Below are 15643 nucleotides of genomic sequence, written 5' to 3'. Positions count from 1 at the left end.
GATATGAATTTTCATACACATCTTGTCTCCTTTACTGCATGTTCTGATGCAGATATGGACCTTTTTAGACTATTTTCCCTTTTCCATGCACCTTGGAAATAGGTGAAGTTGTCCCAGAAACTCTTAAACTGCGGATATACATCTTAACAATATGTGAGAAATGATGATTTCTGTAATTTTAGAACAAATTCTCAGGAAAGAACTCTTTAATTTAGTAGTAAATGTAGGGAAAATTGGAATATTGATGAAAGAAATGCTCCATTTAAACCCAAATTCATATTCATTTTATGTTAATTTGTTATTTGTAAACAATTGGGTCTATATATATAAAATCATACTTTTTTTTAAACCAAATTTACCTCTGTCTTTATTTGGGACCAAATTACAGATGAAACTCCAGGAAACCTTCTGGAAACTTCTCAGGAAATTAAGTACCAATAATAGAAAGTGTTACTGAGTTATGTTTAATATCCGGTTAGTACAGTGTGTGTGTGTGTGTGTGCGCATGCGTTGGTGTTTTTTATCAGTGAGTGCCAGCTGACAGTAACGCACTCGGCCTCTCAGAGTGACAATAAGAAACACGGTCCTCTACTGAAGACACGCAGCACTGAAGGTAAATGACTCCTCTGATCATATTAAGAAGATTAAATTCTGTAGCTTTTATAAATGTATATTTTAACACAGTGTTTCAGTATTTTATGACTTCTTCTCTTACAAATATCTGACCCTATAAATATTGTTTTCATCTTGTGTTTTAAAGAGCATAAAGGAAATTTTAAAAAAGCAAATGCTCCTACATATTTTACACTTATTTGATATTTTTTCTTATTGATGTCAATACACAACATCACTTTTAGGAATCTCTTGCACTTCTATCTGCTCTCCAGTCGACCCTGTGTCAAGTCCTGACCCCAAGGTTGAGAAACCCTAATTTACACAGTGAAGTGTTGTAAAATATATGTATTATTTATAAGCTGTATGAGCACACAATGTCTGCTTTAATATATATTTTATGTTAAATGTTTGAATGTGGTATTTAAGTACACAATACTCTATTAGGGCAACATCAAACAAGTATTTTTATTACCAATTAATCCGTCTATTAGTTGTTTGGACTAAAAAATGTCAGAAAATGGTGAAACATGTCGATCACTGTTTCCCAAAAACCCACAATGACGTCTTCAAATGTCGTCTTTGGTCTCATCCAAAACACCACAACTCAAATATATTCCGTTTTCTATTGCAGAGGACTAAAGAAATCAGGAAATATTCATATTTGAGTAGCTGGAATCAGAGAATTTGGACATTTTACTCTGAAAAATGATTAATAGATTATATACATAGTTGGCGATTAATTTAATAGTAGAGAACTAATTGATTAATTGACTAATTGTTGAAGCTCTACAGTATATATAATAAGTATTCCATTAAAATATATGTTTGGTGTGAAACTAGTAGATACATATTATATACATATAGAATATTATATAGTAATGGATAGACAGGAGTTCATTGTCATGTGGAAAATGAGATTTTCTGCACACTTTTCCTCCTGAAAAGATATTATATATTATAGTACAACATCAAACATTTCACTCCTTGCAGACCTTAAAGGATAGGACACTGAGATATTTAGCTTTAGGAGACTCATGCCATATAACCACAGCTTCTGCAGTTCATATTCGGCTGCTGATCTTTGTTGCATACCTGTCATCTCTCTACTGTCCCTATGATGAAGGTATAAAAAGTACCTGAAAATATATATATTGTCATGAAGGGATCTTTTAATTGTCAATATGAACAGGAGGGAAAAAAATACTGTGTTTCAGTATTAATTTGAGCATCCAAAAAGACTTGGAAAACTGTGAACTCGTCCTTTAACACTCATGTTCACTTCACATCCTTCACTGAGAGAAGAGTTTTCTGTTCTTTCAGTTTTCCTGCATCCTAATATCATCTCCATCACACAAGTCAGTCATCAAGAGATATAGATGGCTCTTTGTGGTTAGTTTAACTTGAAATGAAATAAATGTCTCCTCTCTTCTCTTCTCTTCTCTTCTCTTCTCTTATATTCTCTCCTCTTCACCTCTTCTCACCATCTCCTTATCTCCTTTTTATCCTCTCCTCTCCTCTCCTCTCTCCAGTGATTGATAAGGATGAAGGGGCTTCTGCTCCTGTGTCTGATCTTCTTCTGTGAAGGTCAAAGGTCATCAGCCTGCCCTCACGGTTGCTCCTGTCATGGCAGTCAGGTGGACTGCAGCGGCAGATCTTTCACCTCCTCCTCGCTCCCCACTGGCTTCCCTGCCGGCACCACCGACCTCCGTCTCCATAACAACCTGCTGACCCACCTCCCTAACGGGCTGCTGGACAACCTAATTTCCTTCCAGTCAGTCTCCCTCCATGGGAACCCATGGGTGTGTGACTGCGGGGTCCTCTACCTGCGGGCCTGGCTGCTGCGTCAGCCTGCCAGCCAAGCATCACACTTGGGCGTCAACTGCACCTCCCCTCCCAATCTGAGAGGGAGGCTGGTGGTGTATTTATCCGAGGAGGAGGTCCTGGACTCATGCTACTACTGGTACTGTGACCTGGCTTTGGCCTCGCAGGTGTGCCTGTTTATATTCGTGCTGGTGCAGGCGGTTCTGCTGGTGGCCATTGTCATGTTCATGAGGAAGTTTGAGAGGATGTCCAAGGAGGCGAGGAGGACCACAGAGGAGAGTTTCACGGCCGGGGAGGATCAGAGGAGCAACGTCTACGTGTCTTTAAAGGAAAGCAGCATCTGACTTTGAGCTGTGTTTGTGTGATTGTAGAGAAGTAAAGAGAAGTAAAATATGTTTATCATTTGGACACTGGTGAGAAAATGCCTGTCGGATACTTTTAAGTCTCAGATTAAGATCACAAAGTTACTTTTCATGCAGAAACAGGCGACAAATTAAAGGACCAGTGCAGATAAGAATCACTAACAGGTTTATTGCCAAGTCTGTCAGTGTATTACAGTATTATGACTTTTTAAAGCTGTACCTATGTTTTTTTAATTCAACACACAATTACAGTTAAAAACCTGAATAAAACAGAAACAGGTTTATTGCCAAGTTTTATTGCACATAAAAGGAACGAGTCTTGATTTTTTTGCTGCACAACAATCAAAAATACAATGTTAGAGAAAATACAAGTAAGACCAAAGTCAGGTGACTATAAATTATATGAATATACAGATACAGATGCTTCCACACAGGGCAGCAGGGTCTCTTAATGGTTTGATGAGTGTGAAAATGATGGGAATAATCTGCTGTGTCACCAGATTATGGCAGTTTATAAAAGTTCAACACCTTAATATGCTTTATGTTGATTTTGTTTCTCACACATGTGTATATCATTTATATTCTACTAAAGAACAGACTAAATTCAAATAAAGGCACTATTGCTCGACCAATTATATTTTCCTATACCAATGCATTATAACAAACATTTTGATAAGAATCCTTTAAATTTGATTAATAAAACAATGTTAAATATGAAATTTCAGTTTTCTATCTGCACAGGATTGTGTGTTTGAAAAGCTAAAAAGAGAATAATAATGAAAGTATGTGTGTAAACGTTTTATATATACCTTGAGGTGCCTCTTTAGTGGGTGTAAGCTATTAATTTACCAGAGGAATGAAGAGAAATGGCTAAAACTGTTTAAAAATGTTTTAACCACAATTGTATATGTTCTTGTTGTAGCAAAAATGTATTTAACAATTATTTCAGATGTAGAAAGTTTGCCATTCAATAACATTTTGTGCAAGTTGTTCGTCTACAAAAAATACTACACATTATTCTATACATTATATTTTGTTGGTCTCATACAGAGTTGTCTTTTGACTGTATTTTGAGCTTTTAAACATCCCACATTGTGTGTTTGTTGTTTTTGTTTTTAAATAAGAGATTGCTATACTTTGGATCTTATCAATAAAGAAAATGAATGAAATCCATCTGGTAACCTATCTTTTATGAATACTGATATAATTGAGACGAAATTATCGGATTTATTTGGCCAGACTCAAACATATTAGAAATAAAATTATAATTAACAAACAATACAATAATTATTATGTTTTATATGTAGGTACATTAACAAACACTGGTTAATATTTTTGATGAAATGTGTCATTCTTGCAGCGGAACCTTTCTTCGTTTTGTTGTAGCGACGGATAGTTTTCGCTGAAGGACTCACACATGTTTACACGTGAGGCATGTTTAAGACTGGACTATAACATTTAGTGTTTTAATGTGGGACTATATTGTGTGACCTACTGAGATTTTAAAAAAAAAGGTTTGTATTTTATATTGCTTTTAAAGATTTAGTCGCTTGTTTAAACATACTATTCTGTGACAGTGAAACTAGTTTAGCTAACTGATGCTACATCGATGTTTAGCTGCTTAAATGTAAAATGTCTAGGTTATGATTTTAAATGCATGAATTGAATTTTCATACCTCAATTAGAAATGGGGAAAATAAAGAAGAAACACAACTGGAAGGGGAGGCAGCAGAGTGACCCTCAGCAGGCTGCAGATGGAGAAAAGGCAGAAATTGTGCTGGAACTAAAAGGTAAAAAAAAGAGAAATGTGAGTCCAAGTCTGTCTAAAAACAACAGTCAGGTTTTCATATGGACACCTCGCTTTAATCATTCCTCCTGTTCATACTGTCTATTAAACGATCTTATTTAAATGTGCTTTTATGAGTTTAATGTAAGTGATGGGGCCAAAACCCACAGTGTGTCCACACCGTTAATTTATACAAAAATGCATTTAAAAGGTTGATGTGAAGCTTATATGAGGCTTTAGCAGTCTGTGCTTGTCATTTCAAGTGGATTTCTGCCATATTTACTGTCTACAGGCAGCAAATTTCCTTTTTGTGTTTCCCTGTTGAGCTGTGGTGGTATAGTAACAAAAAGAGAAACTTTGGCACTAAAAAGACTGTAATGTTGAAAGATATCTGTTTTAATGTTCGTCTTGGCAGCACTTGAAAAATTGAAATCTGTGCTCATTCCAATTTAATATCTGTTTAGCTTTGTCTTGACTTCTGATATCTTTGTTTTCATCAGATAGCGACAGACTGAAGGGTGTAGACGAGAGCAACGCCTTGGTCCTTCCAGCCAGCAAAGCCAAGAAGAAGAAAGCCTCAGCGGCGCCTGTTTCCTCCAAAAGGCCTCTGACAAAGAAACAGAGGAAAGAGCTGCAGAAGGTGCTCGAGCGCAAGGAGAAGAAAGCTCAGGTGAGAGAAGATCTAGTCCAAACATGTTCTCCTAAAAGTGGTCAAAGCTGTAAAATATAATAAATGATATAAAGGACCAGAGCTCGCCGCTCTTACCTGTCCTGTCTGTCCCGATCAGAGAGCCGACATCCTGTCCAAGCTGGCTGAGGTTCAGCTTCCAGAGTCCGAGCTGAAGCTGCTGTACACCACATCCAAACTGGGCACGGGAGAGAAGCTTTACCAGTCTAAACTGTGAGTACAAAAATGCATCATGTTAACTCTAATAAAAAGAGTATGATTGGTCTGTTTCTCAGTGGAGGACGAGGAGTTTATATATTTTTGGGATCATTTCCAGGTCACCAGATGAACTAAAAGATGGAGACTCTGCACCAAAGATCAGCAGCCTGAGTGGAGCGAACAGGAAGAGGAAATGGAAAGAAGAGGTGGATGAAGACGAGGAAGAACAGAAGGCAGAAGAAAGTAGTGATCTGGACACATCATCTGACGAGGATGAGGTTGGCGAGGATGATGAAGGGAAGGAGACCATGGAGACGAGTGAGGCTAAGGAAACCGCCACTGACTGTCAGGAGACTGAACAGAAGGTGAAAGAAGAACAACAGACGACAGAGAAAGAAGAGACGAGTGAGAAGAAGGTTTCAGATCAGGAGAAAGCACAAATAAAGAAGCTGTCGCAGCCGGCCGTCTTCATTCCAGTCGACAGATTACCAGAAATACAGGTGAGACCTTAAAGTGAGAAAAAATGTGTGTTAATAAAGTTGGTCTTTTGTGAGTTTGCTTCATATCCTTGGTTTATAAAGCAATGTAGCCGAGCTTTCAATTTTATTCTCTTTCAGCATATTTTTATTGTGTATTTTATTCTTTTTATAATGTCTTGTGTCTCTTTTATATCTTAATGCCTTTTTATATCTTATCTAAATCATCAATCATCTCAATCAATCAAATGTGATTGTCTTGTTGAAAGGTATGATGTAAATAAGGTTGTCTTTATTTCGATGCGTTTCTGCAGGAGTCCCGTCTGAAGCTGCCGGTGCTGGCGGAGGAGCAGGTCATCATGGAGGCCGTCAGAGAGAATCCCTGCAGCATCATCTGTGGAGAGACAGGAAGTGGAAAGACCACACAGGTGCCTCAGTTCCTGTATGAGGCAGGCTATGCCAGGTAATGCATCCTCTCTGTAACTGGATAGAAATACTGACACATGGATACACATTCATATCTGATGTCATGTGATTGATTTCTACGTGTCTCTTCATGCTCGTTTCCTCCAGCGGCTCGGGCATTATTGGCATCACAGAACCGAGAAGAGTAGCAGCTGTCAGCATGTCGCACCGAGTGGCCAAAGAGATGAACCTGTCGACACGGTAACAAAACCAATCGACCCGCAGACTTTGTTTCTGAAAACAACAAACTAACAGAGTACACAGATGTTTTGCTTTGTGACGACATGTTTTTTAACGGTGCGTGTCGGCTTGTGTTTAGAGTCGTGTCGTACCAGATCCGATACGAGGGGAACGTGACCAACGAGACCAAGATCAAGTTCATGACAGACGGTGTTCTGCTGAAGGAGATTCAAAAGGTATCACCTTTAATTTCCTTTAGAAAGACTGAAGGACTGAGACCTGCTGCTGCACCTCATGATGATTGTTTCACAGCACAGATGACGACAGTTTGAGAGACAGACTGTTAGATGTGTAAAAAGATTTTTGTCCATTGTGGGTATAAAATATGTCCCGACTTTTTCACCCTCCGTATACTGCCAAGTTTTCCAAGTGTAATTTACAGAAACAAATATAATTTAGTATTTGGGCCAATCCCAAAAATTCTATAAAATTACATAAGCTTTTGCATCCATATTTTCAGTTTCAGCATTGTTCAACTAAACCGTGACATTTTGTCTTTGACGTTTAACAAAACAGCACAAAAAGAGTTGAGAAAAAGTTCCCATTTTAAGTGACTATATTATTGTTCAATAATACAATAATTATTATTCAATAACAGTAATAATACAAAATAAAAACATACTAAACAAACATGAGTATAAGGAGGACAGGAACAACAGGCATGTACACAGCAAACACGAAAGATGTGTGTGTTATCAAGGCTGCATAACAAGCACATGCTGCATGTTATACATTTTAACCAATCGGAAGCCAGGAACTGGCTATTATTATCCCTAGGAAATCAAATACTGCAAAATCTAAAATATTACAGTTTAAGTAGCTTTTTTTTTTTTAAGTATATTTTTTTGAGCTTTTTTGCCTTTAATGTACAGGACAGTGGAGATAGACAGGAAACAGGAGGCAGAGAGAGGGGGAATGACATGCAGGATAAGACCGCTCGGCTCTAGATTCGAACCGGGGTCACCTGCAACGAGGGCTATAGCCTCAACACATAGGGCGGGTGCTCTACCCGCTGAGCTATGCTCAACCCCAGTTTAAATAGCTTTTTAATATAAATACGAATCCTAAGATAGCTTACAACTGTTACTGAAAGCATTTTTACTTCAGTAAGTGCCTTCATGTGTCAGTAATTCTTTATTCAACCTAACTTGTAACTCTTGACTGTCTTGTCTCACAGGATTTCCTGCTGCAGAAGTACAGTGCCATCATCATAGACGAAGCACACGAACGCAGTGTGTACACAGACATCCTCATTGGACTGCTGTCTCGCATCGTTCCTCTCAGAAATAAGGTGATTCACACTGCTGTGTGTGATGTTTTTGACACATTTTATGACATATAGCATCATTAAGCTGTTATTTCACGCTCATATTCTCTCTCTGTCCCCTCTGCAGAAAGGTTTGCCCATGAAGTTGTTGGTCATGTCAGCTACTCTGCGTGTGGAGGACTTCACAGACAACCGGAAACTGTTTAAGATACCTCCGCCCGTCATCAAGGTGGATGCTCGCCAGTTCCCGGTCGCTATTCATTTCAACAAACGCACCCCGTTAGAGGATTACACCGCAGAGGCCTTCCACAAGACCTGCAAGATCCACCGCATGCTGCCTCCAGGTGCACACACACACTTCTCAGATTTTGTAAACCATATAAAACAAAATGAATATATAGGTGGTTACATTAAAGATCATAAAGTAATTTAAAGTATTTTTTAAGATGTTCACATTCTCTAAAAAAGCCCTTATTTTCACTAACAAACACTACTATACCTATACAATATTATATATAACTAGATACTACATATATGTAATTACTAATGGATAATTTAAAGTCAGTTTGGTCTCTTACATGACCCGTACAAAGATGGACTCCTTTATTGATGATATTAATATTGGATTCAAACAGACAATAATGATAATCATTTGTGTTTTTGTTACAGTTATGTGTGAATAGTTATTAAGGGGAAGCTATATAAACCAGTCATTTTCAGTTTTTCTACCCAATGTAGGCTAGAGTATCGTCTCTTTAGGCACCGAGTGGATACTTGTCTTGTTTTGAACAAGTCGTGTTAAAATGAGATCAATCAGATTAGAGAAGTGAGGATCTTGTAGTTCACTGCATTAACAGTTGTGTTTTTTGAGATATTATGGGATGCACGAAGACATGAAATGTTAAAGTTTATATTACTCCATTTTTTTCTACATGTGAATTAAGCACGTTTCCATAGCAACGTGCAGTAAATAAGCAGAAAAGCTGTTTCAGGAGTTGGATCTGCACTGTTTCAGGTTGTTCTTGATTAACCTGATCCCATGTCTTCGTCGTTCAGGTGGGATCCTGGTCTTCCTCACTGGTCAGGCGGAGGTTCACGGTCTGTGCAGAAAACTGAGAAAAGCTTTCCCCTTCAGGAAGGGAAACGTAACGACCGGTGAGGATGAGGAGGCAGACAGCTCAGAGGCAATGAGGAAGTTTAAGAAGGCCAAACAGAAGAAGCCTGTTGTAAGTACTTCATTTTAGGAATTCAAGACACCTGTTTTATTGTATGTAATAACCCTCAGTCCTCCACAGATAGCGCTTCTTTACACATATTTTAAGTTACATGTGTGACGTCCTTCTGCCTCCAGTCGCTGCCTCGTATCGACCTGGATAACTACTCTGCTCTGCCGGTGGATGAAGGGGACGAGGACAGAGACGCAGGAATCGGAGAGGATGAGGATGAAGGCTCTGACCTGGATATCGGAGACGATCCTGCTGACAAAGGCAAGATTAACCGCTTCATTCTTCAAATATAAAGGGATATATTTCAGATGAGTGTCTTTTTATTAATCCTGCTGTGTTTTGTCTCTGTAGTGGAGAAGGCGGACCCTTCCATTCCTCTCTATGTCCTCCCTCTGTACTCTCTGTTGGCCCCAGAGCAGCAGGCAAAGGTGAGATTATTATCGTGTTAGCACTGAAATGGCTGAAAGTCAAGATCCTGGAGAAGAATTTTGGTTGTTTTAGCATCGAGGAATATTTTATTAGTGACAAACGTAAAAATTGGCAATAAAACATTAAAATAATCACTGAAATTCATACTGTGACAGTTTCAGTCCAACCAAAGAGTGTTTTTCCCCCTTGAATTTTGTCCAACTCTGAAGATATTTACAGGCCCAAAGAGGTGAAAGTATGCAGTATTTTAACATTAAAATGCCAAAATTAATAATTTACTGTAATAGATTTTTCTAGTCCCTTTAGTCATTTGTGACCCCTCAGATTATTTTCAGGATCTCAGGGTAAACTGGGAATCACTGAGCTCAAATATAAAAAATGTCCAAATAATAGCTAGAATTACAGACATCTACTGATCTGATGATGATGATGATGATGATGATATTAACACAGATTATTAAATAGATATATTGTTATATATGAATATAAAAATATAAAAATATGTAATGTATTTAAATATAAAAGTTGTAATTGTTTCATTTTATTTTATATTTCACTATAACTTTTAAAATGTTGCTGTCATTCATTAGTAATCTTTTCTAACCTGTAACTATTCTGAACGACCAACAGTATTAAGTTTAAATGACCTGAACTCAAATATAAATAGTTTTCTAACACAAACTACAGCAGAGATAATATGGTCTCTCTCAGCTGGAAAGTTTCCTAAGTATGTTTATAAGAAGTTGGAAAATATTTAAAGCTGTCCACTGCTGCATTATTTATTTTTTCTTTGACCATGTTATCTTGTATTTGTTTCGTGGCTGCAGGTGTTCAGGCCTTCTCCACCTGGCACCCGTCTGTGTGTCGTAGCAACCAACGTGGCCGAGACGTCCCTGACCATCCCCGGCATCAAGTACGTGGTGGACTGCGGTCGGGTTAAGAAACGTTTCTACGATCGAGTGACCGGAGTGTCGTCCTTCAAGGTGTCGTGGACCTCGCAGGCTTCAGCCAATCAGAGGGCAGGTAGAGCGGGACGAACAGAGCCGGGACACTGCTACAGGTCAGTGTGTAATAAGATATTCACACATTTTTGTCTCATCTCAGTACGTAAAAGAGTTTATTTCATCAGTTTCTATGGTCTTTCTGCAGGTTGTACTCGTCTGCTGTGTTTGGAGACTTCAGTCTGTTCTCAGAAGCAGAGATCACTCGCAGGCCTGTGGAGGATCTGGTTTTGCAGATGAAAGACCTCAACATAGACAAGGTCAGTCAACACTGGACAGCTCTGACTCACCGGCAGGCTGTGGTGTGAAATACTGCTGTAAGAGAGGGAACATAAAGTAAAAATCTTGTACAAACACCTTTTATATTTTCTGTGTCTTCAGGTGGTCAATTTCCCCTTCCCCACGTCTCCCTCTGCTGAGGCTCTTATTGCAGCAGAGCAGTTATTAGTCTCACTGGGAGCTCTGAAGGAGCCACCTCGCACCGGCAGGTAAATGTTGGATCCCCCTCCTTTTCTCTGGATTTCTTATGTTACTCTTTCTTCACCATAACGCACATGACGCTACACTACAGTGACATCTGGTGGTAAAAGTGATGGGGATGGTGCGACCCCCGAGAGTCAGATCATGTTTTTTTTTACTTAAATCCTCTCATCTAATCAACTTTTTATTTTTAAAGTTTACCCAGTCTGATCATTAGTCAAATTGAACAAATGACTAGTCATATCACATGTCTACACTGTCTAAACTGTTTTTTTTCTTCTTTTAAGCATAAAACAGATAGAGCAAGCAAGACTGAGCTGTCCCATCACCCCCCTGGGCAGCGCGATGGCTTCGTTCCCTGTCGCACCACGTTATGCTAAAATGCTAGCACTCGGGAAGCAGCAGGATTGCCTGCCCTACGTTATTGCCGTGGTAGCAGCCATGACAGTCAGGGAGATCTTTGAAGACCTTAACAGGTAAGGACAAAGGTTTAGGCTAATGTCCCTTTCTATAAGAGCTCAAACTTCTAGTGTGGCCGTGAATATATTCCAGAGGAAAACAGGCCTAGAGCTCTTCACTTGCTGAAATGTAACAATTCTATGGTTTGCGGCATTTTTAAAGCTCAGTTTTCCTTTCAGACAGGATTCATCATTTTATATTCAAACACATTTGTCTCTCCTCAGACCTGCAGGTAGTGAAGATGAGAACTCCGAGCTCGCTCAGCGTCGGGCTCGGCTGACTCAAATGAGGAGGCTTTGGGCTGGGCAAGGAGCCTCACTCCTGCTGGGGGACCTCATGGTCATGCTGGGTAAGCTTACCTTCGTTCAGGTTACAAGGCTGGAGAGTATCGTGGTGTAGACTGCAGCAGAGTCTGGTCATGTGTTGGCCTTTAAATGTCACATGGCTTCAAAATCAGTTTCAGGAGATATACAACTTAATAACCTCTGAACATCTGTTTGACTTTAACTTTAAGTAGTCACCTTGCTGCAGTGACTCCAGGACCCTCTGACATCACTGTTAGGTGTAGTTACATGTGCAACAAAGCATCAGTGATGCTGGGTTTTAACATGATGTTTTTATTAAGCTTTTCTAATGTGTTCCTAATATATTTGTGCACACATGTGACTGCAGGTGCTGTTGGTGCTTGTGAATTTGCCGGCTGCACGCCTAAGTTCTGCGAGGAGAATGGCCTGAGGTATAAATCCATGGTGGAGATCCGGCGGCTCAGAGGACAACTTACAAATGCAGGTACGAACATGTGGAAAAACACCGAAAACTGAGCGCATCATGTCCAGCAGAAACACTCCTGATAATTTGTCTTCTTTCATCTCAGTGAATGCAGTGTGTCCAGAGGTGGGAGTATTTGTAAATCCCAAAATGGCTCCACCTACAGAGCATCAGGTGGTTTGCTTGCGGCAGATCGTTCTGGCCGGACTGGGAGATCATCTTGCTAGGCGCGTACAGGCAGAAGATCTTCTTGACCCAAAATGGAAGAATGGATACAAGGTAAGTGCTGAAGATAGCAAGTTGGGGTGGTTTTGGAAAATATGCTGCTGTATCGCTCTCCTTCACCTCCTCTGTATCTGTTTCTACTCATAGACACCGCTTATGGACGAACCGGTTTTCATCCACCCAACTTCTGCGCTGTTCAAAAAGCTGCCCGATTTTATCGTCTATCAGGAGATCATGGAGACCAGCAAGATGTACATGAGAGGTAAATGAACTTTGTGAAATGCCAGAAACATAGTTGAAGAAATTTAAGATATATATATATATATATATAAACATGCAGTTTATTGTTGCTGTGTTTGCTGATATTTAACCAGCTTTCTGTCCTCTGTTGTGTTTCCGTCAGGTGTGTCAGCAGTGGAAGCAGAGTGGGTTCCCCAACTTCTGCCTCAGTACTGTCACTTCGGCACGCCTCTGGAGTCTCCATCACCGTGGGTTTGTTCCTCCACAGGCACCATCAGATGTCACCGCTCAAGCACCTTCTGTAAGCTGTGAATGCCAGAGCCACGTTTCATTCTGCAAGCTGTTTCCGCCCACATTAAAATAACTCCTGTGTGTATTTCTTGCAGTCCGTGTGGGTTGGCAGCTGCCTGCAGTGGAGAAGGAATATCCAGATGGCATCGAGCGCTACAAACTGTTCGCCAGGTTTCTGCTTGAGGGACAGGTACTGTAGAAAAACCTGGAAGACCTTGTTTCTTGTTGTCTGTGCTTCAGATGTAATTCAGATGCAGCAAACAGAGCCTGAATAAAATCTGACAGTTTAAAATGTTAGTGTACATATAATAATATTAATCTGTGATTAAAATAATGTGTAATTAAAAAATAACCATAATATATTTCTCCATAAACAAAATGCTTAAAAACTAAAGAACCAACACTCTGCTCTCTAAAAGCTTTGTGAAGGATTAATCATGTTTTTTCTGCAGAACTTTATATAGACTAATAATAATGATGATGGACAGTATGTGAGGGTTAAATAAGTGAATCAATCCACACCTTTTAGACAGTTTTAACTTCAGTAAACAGTATACGGACATGTTGTGATTGCCAGCCAAGTGGCCAAGTGCCATGGGTAAAAATCTCAAATCTTGTCTAAATGTGGTTAACCATCATCTGCTGGAATCTGCATATTTTATTCATCATGTCCTGTATATAAACTAATACTTGGCCTGGTTTTTCAGGTTTGTCCTAAATTAAAGAAACACAGTGGCCACCTTCTCTCAAACCCCTCCATCATGCTGAAAACGTGGGCAAAGTAAGTTGGTACCCTCTTCTGCCTTTCTTCAGTCAACAAAAATCAACTTTTATGTCCACTTTTCTCTGACTGATGTGACTTTGCTGCTGTAGGCTGCAGCCCAGGACGGAGGCTGTACTGGGAGCACTGGTGTCAAAGAGAATTGACTGCAGAGAAGCTCTGCTCTCCACCTGGAAGACTGAAGAGAAATGTGAGGATTGAATGTGCTTGGCATGATTTGTCTGATTTAATTAGTCATCTTGTATCTAATTGTATTGTTTTCTTCTTGTGTTTTCCCTCTCCTGCAGTCCTGTTGTCTGCATACTGCCAGTGGCTCCCTGAAGCTCTGCATCAAGAAGTAGCCAAAAGTTGGCCTCCGCTATGAACACTTGCATCTAAAAAGAAGAGGGAATAGTAAATTACAGACTTTTCATCAGAGACCTACATTGAACTACAGATCAGCAGAACCTCCTTCTTAGTCGTCAAAAGGATTTCTTCGCTCTACTGATTGTTCTACAGTGCAGCTGTCACTACACAACATTGCCCTTTTCACCAGTTTGTATTTTATATACTTTATCTATGACTTGTACAGTTTTCTTCAGGCAGAAAATATGTCCAACAGAGCTCTATAATGACTTTTAAAATGGTTATCAGTGTGCCGCTGTCAGTTACAGTATATCTGATTTGGTCTTCATAAGACTCATTAAAACTTTGTGGCTCTGAGAAAGGCTGGTGTTTGATTTATTCATGGTGTATAAACAGGGTGGAGGTTTCTAGCACAACTTCACCTACTTCCAAGGTGCATGGAGAAGGGAAAAAAGACAGAAGAAAGTCAAAGCTCCAGCAACACTGGTAGTATAGAACAACTTTATTAATAGACCAACGTGTTTCAGCCTGTGGCCTTTATCAATCAGGGTCATGTCCATTTGTGGCATGGGTGACACCATATTTGGTCCATGAACCAGAAAACCCATGCCATTATTCGATATTCCCCTTGCCTTCCTGCCTGTCTGGGACAAACCACCTGGGTAGGTTACCCATTGACTGATACTGGTACTACTATTATTGATTATTTTTGTATATATATATACTTTTCTACTTCTTAAAAATGTTTTCTGCTTTTTAAATACCTTATTTAAATACTACTCGGTTGGTCTATTAATAAAGTTTTTCCATACTATAAGTGTTGCTGGAGCATTGACTTTTTTTGGTTTATTCATGGTGTATATAAACTCATACGTCATTCATTGGAATTAAACTGGAGCTTCACTTATTTTACATATGAAAGTCTGTTTACTACTAATGAGGACTATTTATCAGCCTGTGAACACTGTTGTATAATGTCTTTTGTGGCTCTGGAGGAACTTTCTGTTAAGTAACCCTGAGGATGTCAGGGCAGGTACAGTCCTGTTTCTTTTTTGATCTTAGAAACAGCAGTTGATAAAATAATGTCACTACAATTCACATTTGGTAGCTTTCATGGCGCTTTGGATCGTATTACAGGACCCTCTGCAGCAGATCAAGTTTTCCAATGATTAGGCTGGGGCTCGGTAGATAGAGCAGTTGTCCACCAATTGGAGGTTTGATTCCCAGCTCCCCCAGTCCACATGTCGATGATGTACCCTTGGGTTAAAACACTTAACCCCAAACTGCTCCCGATGGCTGTGTCAATGGTGTGTGAATGGATGAATGTGACATGTAGTGTGAGTGGTCAAAAGACTAGAAAAGTGCTATATAAGCCAATTTACCATTGTATATACACACATATTTTACATTTTTGAGTACTCCAAAGACTCTTAACACCTCAAAATATCAATGATGAACTCATAAATGACTCTGCATTATT

The 15643-nt window shown here is 39.5% G+C and overlaps 2 protein-coding genes across 2 annotated transcripts; both read left to right on the top strand.

Moving 5' to 3' along the window:
• Nucleotides 1-559: 559 nt before the first annotated feature.
• On the top strand, nt 560-3095 carry gp1bb (glycoprotein Ib platelet subunit beta). The gene is made up of 2 exons (XM_053325770.1): nt 560-613; nt 2145-3095. The coding sequence occupies exon 2, from the start codon at nt 2157-2159 to the stop codon at nt 2778-2780; it is 624 nt and encodes a 207-aa protein (XP_053181745.1). The 5' UTR covers nt 560-613; nt 2145-2156; the 3' UTR covers nt 2781-3095.
• A 1390-nt stretch (nt 3096-4485) lies between these two features.
• Nucleotides 4486-14499, top strand: dhx37 (DEAH (Asp-Glu-Ala-His) box polypeptide 37). The gene is made up of 25 exons (XM_053325125.1): nt 4486-4588; nt 5085-5254; nt 5373-5485; nt 5589-5970; nt 6261-6409; nt 6520-6612; nt 6731-6827; nt 7829-7942; nt 8046-8262; nt 8975-9144; nt 9270-9405; nt 9496-9572; nt 10401-10633; nt 10723-10834; nt 10956-11062; nt 11342-11530; nt 11738-11862; nt 12186-12302; nt 12388-12560; nt 12654-12768; nt 12910-13047; nt 13133-13227; nt 13745-13818; nt 13911-14008; nt 14106-14499. Exons 1-25 carry the CDS (start codon nt 4486-4488, stop codon nt 14180-14182), a joined length of 3474 nt encoding a protein of 1157 aa, XP_053181100.1. The 3' UTR covers nt 14183-14499.
• The last annotated feature ends 1144 nt before the right edge of the window (nt 14500-15643 follow it).

This window comes from Scomber japonicus, chromosome 9, assembly GCF_027409825.1.
Source record: "Scomber japonicus isolate fScoJap1 chromosome 9, fScoJap1.pri, whole genome shotgun sequence".
NCBI lineage: Eukaryota > Metazoa > Chordata > Actinopteri > Scombriformes > Scombridae > Scomber > Scomber japonicus.
This window is presented reverse-complemented; position numbering and strand designations above follow the sequence as displayed.

What these genes read in the sequence shown, in the direction of transcription:
- gp1bb (XM_053325770.1), top strand. Translation starts at nt 2,157, where the DNA reads ATGAAGGGGCTTCTGCTCCTGTGTCTGATCTTCTTCTGTGAAGGTCAA.
- dhx37 (XM_053325125.1), top strand. Translation starts at nt 4,486, where the DNA reads ATGGGGAAAATAAAGAAGAAACACAACTGGAAGGGGAGGCAGCAGAGT. An exon ending in AGACGATCCTGCTGACAAAG is followed by an intron (nt 9,406 to 9,495) that starts GCAAGATTAACC and finishes TTGTCTCTGTAG; the next exon opens with TGGAGAAGGCGGACCCTTCC. An exon ending in GAGCCACCTCGCACCGGCAG is followed by an intron (nt 11,063 to 11,341) that starts GTAAATGTTGGA and finishes TCTTCTTTTAAG; the next exon opens with CATAAAACAGATAGAGCAAG.